Source organism: Rhincodon typus, chromosome 7, assembly GCF_021869965.1.
Source record: "Rhincodon typus isolate 14 chromosome 7, sRhiTyp1.1, whole genome shotgun sequence".
Lineage (NCBI taxonomy): Eukaryota > Metazoa > Chordata > Chondrichthyes > Orectolobiformes > Rhincodontidae > Rhincodon > Rhincodon typus.
Window position 1 is genome coordinate 94,336,609 of NC_063338.1, and position 6,492 is coordinate 94,343,100.

The 6,492-nt window shown below is 46.5% G+C and overlaps 1 protein-coding gene across 1 annotated transcript in view; it reads left to right on the forward strand.

The window, feature by feature from the left end:
- Positions 1–6,492, forward strand: part of LOC109921167 (ciliogenesis associated TTC17 interacting protein) — a 130,628-nt gene that overhangs the window by 1,018 nt on the left and 123,118 nt on the right. The window contains exon 2 of the mRNA XM_048599277.1: positions 2,583–2,768. Coding sequence (XP_048455234.1) covers positions 2,583–2,768 — 186 coding nt within the window. The remainder of the gene's footprint in view (positions 1–2,582; positions 2,769–6,492) is intronic.

The window sequence follows — 6,492 nt, forward strand, 5'->3', positions numbered from 1 at the left end:
GAAATTTCTGAAGAAGGGTCCCGACCCGAAACGTCAACTTTCCTGCTCCACTGATGCTGCCTGGCCTGCTGTGTTCCTCCAACTCCACACTGTGTTAAAAGTGATAACAAGGCCTGGTGTGTGGGGTAGGGAGCTAGGATATGGGAGAGTTTAGGCCCTAGAATTATTAACTCAATATTGAGTCCAGAGGGCTGCAGGGTCCCCAAGCGGAAAATGAGGTGTTGTTCTTCCAGCTTGCGCTGAGCTAGCTGGAACATTTGCTGGAACCTGAGACAGAGATGTTGGCCAAGGAACAAGGTGGCAGGCAACTGGAAGCTCAGTATCTTTTTTGCAAGCAGAACGTAGATTTTCTGTGAAGTGGTCACCCAGTCTATGCTTTGTTTCCCCAATATAGAAGAGACCACTTTGTGAGCAGCGAATGCAGTAGACTAGATTGTGGGAAGTGCAGGTAAAGTTGTGCTTCACCTGGAAGGTATGTTTGGGCCTTTGGATGCTGGGGAGGGAGGTGGTAAATAGGCAGGTGTTACACTTTCAGCAGTTTCAGGGGACGGTGCCATGGGGCTGTAGGGGGGCAATTGAGAGTCAAGGAAGAGTCAAGGAAGAGTGTCCCAGAGGGAACGGTCCCTGCAGAAGACAAACAAGGGAGGGGAGAGGAATATGTGTCTGGTGGTGGCATCTCGCTGGAGGTGGCGGAAATGGCATCTGATGATCTTCTGGATGTGGATGCTGGTGGGATGGTAAGTAAGCACAAGGGGAACACTATCGCTGTTGCGGGAGGGAAGAGAAGGGATGAGGGCGGAAGTGCAGGTCGGACCTGGTTGAGAGCCCTGTCAATAACGGTGCTGGGGAATCCTCAGTTGAGGAAGAAGGTGGGCATTTCGGAGGCTCCCTTGTCAAAGTTGGCCTCATCAGAACATATGTGATGGAAACAGAGGAACTGAGAGAATGGGATGGAGTCTTTGCAGGAAGTGGGGTGTGATAATGTATAGTCCAGGTAGCTGTGGGAATCAGTGGGTTTGCAGTGGATATTAGTGGCCAGTCTATCCCCATAAATAGAAACAGATGTTGAGGAAGGGAAAGGAGGAGTCAGAGATAGACCAGGTGAAAGTGAGGGCAGGGTGGAAATTGGAAACAAAATCGATGAACTTTTCCAATTCCGGATGAGAGAGGGAATCAGCACTGATGTTCTCATCGATATATCTGAAAAAGAAGTTGTGGATGGGGCCGGAATAGGACTGGAACAAGGAATATTCCACGTACCCCACATAGAGAAAGGCATAACTGGGACCCATGCGGGTACCCATGGCCACCCCTCTTACCTGAAGAAAATGAGTTAAAGAGACGTTGTTGAGGGTGAGGACGAGCAGAGGAGAGGGATGGTGGGTAGGTACAGTTCAGGCCTTTACTTCAGGATGAAGCGGAGAGGCCTGAGACCATCCTGGTGGGGAATGGACATGTAAAGGGATTACACATCCATGGTAAAGAGGATGCGGCTGGACCCTGCAAACTGAAAATTCTGAAACTGGCATAAAGCATCAGAGGACTGCACCAGGGACTCCATTCCATGCTTTCAGTTACTCCGTTCCCATTACGTATGTTCTGATGAGGCCAACTTCAACTAGGAACCTTCGAAATGCCCACTTTCTTCTTCAACTAAGGGTTCCCCAGGACCATTGTTAACAGACCTCTCAACCAAGGTAGGAAGAGTCGAGTTCTGAGGGGCAGGAGCAGGCTGAAACAATGGGTCTGTCCAGGCAGTCCTGTTTGTAGACTTTAGGAACAAGGTAGAAGTGAGTTGTATGGGGAACTGTCAGCTTGGAGGCAGTGAGGGGGGCGCAGATCACCAGATGAAATGAGGTCAGTTATCATAATTAATACAATGGCCTGATGTGCCAGTGTCATGGTCCAGGGAAAGATAGGAGGAGGCATCTGAGAGCTGGCGCTCAGCCTCTGCAATGATGAGGTCAGTAATGCCAGATTACAACAGCATCACTCTTATCGACAGGCTTAATAACAAAGCCAAGGTTGGATCTAAGCGCACGGATTACGGTCAGTTGGAGGGAGATAGTTTGAGAACCAACCATAATGCAGTCAACAAACATATAGAATTGGACCCCACATACAAACCGATACAGAACAAAACCGGAAATGACAGTACTCACCATAATGGACCGGACAGTATAAATTCCAAGCGGAGTAGAATAACATCACTTCATCAGAGGCCTCACTGATGAAATTACCTAGCATGCTGACAAAACGTCTCAACGAGAACAAGCCAGCTCGGTGAGCAAGTCAGCAACCTTACCCACAACCTGAGCTACGAGTCTTTGCTAAAACCTTAAGGGTCACTGGACTCAAAACATTAACTTTGTTTTCTCTCCACAGATGTTGCCAGACTGCTGAGCTTTTTGAGCATTTGTTGTTTCTGTTTCAGATTTCCAACATCCCCCATTCTTTGTTTTATTTTCCCACATAAATGGACTATGCTGTTGTCTCAGTCAGGGGCATGTAATGGAATCAGATGGGGTAGAGCACTGTATTGACTATTTTTAATAACACCGCTGATGAATTGTGTGTTTCAGTGCCGGAGGAATTCAAGAATATTTACTTCACAGACTCCCTGGTGACGGTTTCTGATACAGGGAAAGAGATTGGTGAATTTACTGTCACCTTGCAGCCTATCTTGTATCATAGTTTCCCATGTCTTAGTGTTCATGCTAACAGCCACGGGTCCATTGACTCTATCCCATGTGGAACATCCATCTCAGGTAAGTCACTGTTGGATTCCTGAATTTATAGCACAGCTTAAGTGATTATTAGACTTCCTTTCCTAATTTTCCTTCTTCTCTCCTTTAAACACTGGCTTCAACTGGCATGCACTTCCATTGGCATTGGGAAACCCTCTTCCTTCTAGCAGTCTTTCTTGTGCCAGTTTAGTCTGCAAAAGTCAGGAGGCCATTTGACTGTATCGTGTTATGATCGAGTGGCACCAATTATAATAGAGTAATATCCAGTTGATGTTAGAACTGGACAAGTCAGATCCTGAAAAGTAACCTAGATAAAAACCAAAAGAACTGTGGATGCTGTAAATCAGAAACAAAAACAGAGGTTGCTGATAAAGCTCAGCAGGTTCTGGCAGCATCTGTAAAGAGAAATCAGAGTTAACATTTCGGGTTCGCATTCTGAGGAAGTGTCATCAGACCCGAAACGTTAATTCTGATTTCTCTTCACAGATGCTGCCAGAACCTGCTGAGCTTTTCCTGAAAGTAACCTGTCTGTTACCAAGGGCTCACTGGATAATAGTCAGAAGCAGAAATCCTGGTTCATTATTTTTCTGTAACTCAGAGTTAGTGCCAACTGATGGCACCCTGGCTGAAATCAACACAGACCAAGAATTCTGTTCTGACTGGTTTGGTGCTGAACCACATGATACAAACTTATGAGATGAAGTAGACCTTGAGCCTGCTCCACCATTCAATATGATCATGGCTGATCTGTTTGTATTTTGGATTCCAGATTCCCATCATACCTGATGACCCTTGATTCCCTTGCCTAGCGAGAGGGGAGGTGATGGGGTAGTGGTACTGTCACTGGACCAATAATCCAGAGATACAGGATGGTGTCGTTGTTACAAATGTAATTACATTTATTTTAATGATAATCTGCTATTGAAGACTCACTTATTGACAACCATTGTTGATTGTTGTAATAAACCATCTGGTTCTCAAATGGCCTTTAGGGAAGGAAATCTGCTGTCCTTACACATTTGGCCTGCATGTGATTCTGGACTTAGAACAAGGTCTTAGAATAAGGCTCTTAACTGCCCTCTGAAATGATCCTAGCAAGACAGTCAGGTCAAGTGGCCGTTAGAGATGGGCCACAATTGCTGGCCCAGCTAGCAATGTCCACAGCTGTGAATGAATTAAAAAAAAAATCCACTTTTTGTCATAAAAATATTCAATGACACCACCTTCTGAGGCAGGGAGTTCCAAAGTTGCACAGCCCTCTGCCCTGAAAGGGTTATTTCTGTCTTTAAAACAGTGGCCCCTAGCTCTGGACTGACCCATAACAAGAAACACTGTTTCCACATGAACCTCGTCGAAACCATTCACGATCCTATACACGTCAATCAAGTCACCCCACCCTCTTCTAAACACCTGCGGAAACAAACCCAGCTTGTACAGCCTTTCCATTAAGACAACTCACTCATTCCAGGCATCAGTCTAGTACAGGTAGTTCTGCTATAATGCGTGTTTCATTAAGGCAAATTGGCTGTAATGCAGTTGATGAATAGTGGATGCTGTTTGGATAATACAAACTTTCTGCTGTACGGGGAAAGCGACTTTCTGCAGTGATTTCCCTATAACGCGATTTTCTATAGCACGAGGTCACTCAAGAATGCAACTATCAAGTTGTAGGAGAACTACCTGTAAACCTCTTCTGAGCTGCCTCCAACGTATTTACATACTGCGTGTGTTGTTACCATGTTGCTACACTAGGAGAAACTGTGGGATCATTAAGACTAAAATAAAGCCTGCTTCTCCCAGAGCCACTGTTTACAAATCCAGTGTTGCAGAATCCTGACTCAGACCTCTATGAAAGAAAGGATGTCTTGCATTTTTGTAGAATTTTTCAGAACCTCAGCATGCCCTAAAACGCTTCACAGCAAATGAGAAGTTCCATCACTGTTGTGCTGTAGGAAACATGTCACAGCAAGATCCCACAAACAGCAATGCCCCAATTGTGAATGGCCAGCATCAAACGTATGTCAGAGTTTATGTTCATTATCAACAACAAAACCAGAAATTGCTGGAAAAGCTCAGCAGGTCTCGCATCACCTGTGGAGAGAAATCAGAGTTAGTGCTTCGGATTGAGTGACTCTTCCTCAGAACTGATGGTAGATTTTCTGAAGAAGGGTCTAGGCCCAAAACGTCAGCCTTCCTGCTCCTCTGATGCTGCTTGGCCTGCTGTGTACATCCAGCTGTACACCTTGTTATCTTAGCTAGGAAAATGTTGGTTTATGTGCAGAAGATAGCACGGTGGGGAGGACCTAACCCATTGTTAGCCACTAAAAGTCCCCCATTAATAGCTATTCACCCTCTTAGCCAAATTGTTATCCACTCCTTTATACAACTGTTCTCTCTCTTTGGGCTCTATCCCCACCTATTGTTTACTCCTTACTCCCCACCCGCCATCCTTTCTTCTGCATATAAATAGAAATTTTCCTAGCTACCATCAGTTCTGAGGAAGGGTCTCTCAACCCAAAATGTTAACTCTAATTTCTCTCCACAGATGCAGCTGGACTTGCTGAGCTTTTCCAGCAATTTCTGTTTTTGTTTCTGATACAGTGTGCAGCATCTGCAGATCTTTTGTTTTGTATTTTATTATTATTGATATAGTTGGCAAGGTGAGATCGATAATGTCAGTAATCAGTTGTAAGGTTGTGTCTGCAAGTGCAACACCAAAGACTTGGGCATATTATCCAGGCTGACTCTCCAGTGCAGTATTAAGGGAACGTTGCACTGTCAGAGGTGCCACCTTCCCAGTGAAACATAAGCCCATGCAGGTCAGCGTAAGAGAACCCAAGTAGCTATTTTGAAGAAGTACAGGGGATTTCTTGATGTTAAACTGGCCAATATTTACCCCTCAACTAAACAATTACTGGATATTATCCAAGATAGTAGGAACTGCAGATGCTGGAGAATCCGAGACAACAAGGTGCAGGGCTGGATGTACACAGCAGGCCAAGCAGCATCATAGGAGCAGAGAGGCTGACGTTTCGGGCCTAGACCCTTCATCAGAAAAGGGGGAGGGGAAGGGGGTTTTGAAATAAATGGGGAGAGAGTGGGAGGCGGATAGAAGAGGGATAGAGGAGAGGATAGGTGGAGAGGAAACAAACAGGTCGAAGAGGCGGGGATGGAGCCAGGAAAGGTGAGTGTAGGTAGGGAGTTAGGAAGGGGATAGGTCAGTCCAGGGAGGACGGACAGGTCAAGGGGGCGGGATGAGGTTGGTCGGTAGGAGATGGAGGTGCGGCTTGAGGTGGGAGGAGGGGATAGGTGGGAGGAAGAACAGGTTAGGGAGGCAGGGACGAGCTGGACTGGTTTTGGGATGCGGTGGGGGGAGGGGAGATTTTGAAACTTGTGAAATCCACATTGATACCATTGGGCTGCAGGGTTCCCAAGCGGAATATGAGTTGCTGTTCCTGCAACCTTCGGGTGGCATCGTTGTGGCACTGCAGGAGGCCCAGGATGGACATGTCGTCTGAGGAATGGGAGGGGGAGTTGAAATGGTTCGCGACTGGGAGGTGCAGTTGTTTGTTGCGAACCGAGCGTAGGTGTTCTGCAAAGCGGTCCCCGAGTCTCCGCTTGGTTTCCCCGATGTAGAGGAAGCCACACCGGGTACAGCGGATGCAGTATACCACATTGGCAGATGTGCAGGTGAACATCTGCTTGATGTGGAAAGTCTTCTTGGGGCCTGGGATGGGGGTGAGGG